This window comes from Fonticula alba (genome assembly GCF_000388065.1).
Source record: "Fonticula alba strain ATCC 38817 unplaced genomic scaffold supercont2.3, whole genome shotgun sequence".
Lineage (NCBI taxonomy): Eukaryota > Rotosphaerida > Fonticulaceae > Fonticula > Fonticula alba.
In genome coordinates this window covers 2,916,853-2,917,308 of record NW_009242973.1, presented here as the reverse complement: position 1 = coordinate 2,917,308, position 456 = coordinate 2,916,853, and the positions used below count along the sequence as shown (strand labels likewise).

Genomic DNA, 456 nt, shown 5'->3' with positions numbered 1-456 from the left:
ATATGCCACTTTCCTGCTTGCTCGTGTCTAACTCCTCTCTTTTTCCCCCCCCCCCCCCCCCGGGCGTCGCATTCCCGGGATTGTTGATCTCCCCTCCATTCCCCCTCCAAAAGCCCTATATTTGTGGGTCAAACAACTACATCCTCAAATGGAAGCCAGCCAACCTGAATTCCATCGACTTCCTCCTGAAGGTATCCCCTTTTTCCATGCCCCCCCCCCTTCCCATGTTCTCTTCTCTCTTCCTGCTGCGGCGTACCTTTCTTCTTCATGGCTTCCACTCACTCTGCTCCGTGCCGCCGGCTAGATTGATGAAATCGTTCGCGAGGGGCATCCCCGCACGCGTGTCGGCAACCTCTACGTCGCCAATCGCAACGCCATTGTCCACTTCGGCACGCTCGAACACCTCACTCCGGAGAGCCTGTGCGTCCTCTCCCTCTCCCTCTCCCTCTCCCTCTC

The 456-nt window shown here is 57.7% G+C and overlaps 1 protein-coding gene across 1 annotated transcript in view; it reads left to right on the top strand.

Annotated features, from left to right (window-relative positions):
• Nucleotides 1–456, top strand: part of H696_02403 (hypothetical protein) — a gene marked incomplete at both ends in the record, with an annotated part of 6,903 nt that overhangs the window by 642 nt on the left and 5,805 nt on the right. The window contains 2 exons of the mRNA XM_009496305.1: nt 114–123; nt 305–420. Of these exons, the coding sequence (XP_009494580.1) occupies nt 114–123; nt 305–420 (126 nt within the window). The remainder of the gene's footprint in view (nt 1–113; nt 124–304; nt 421–456) is intronic.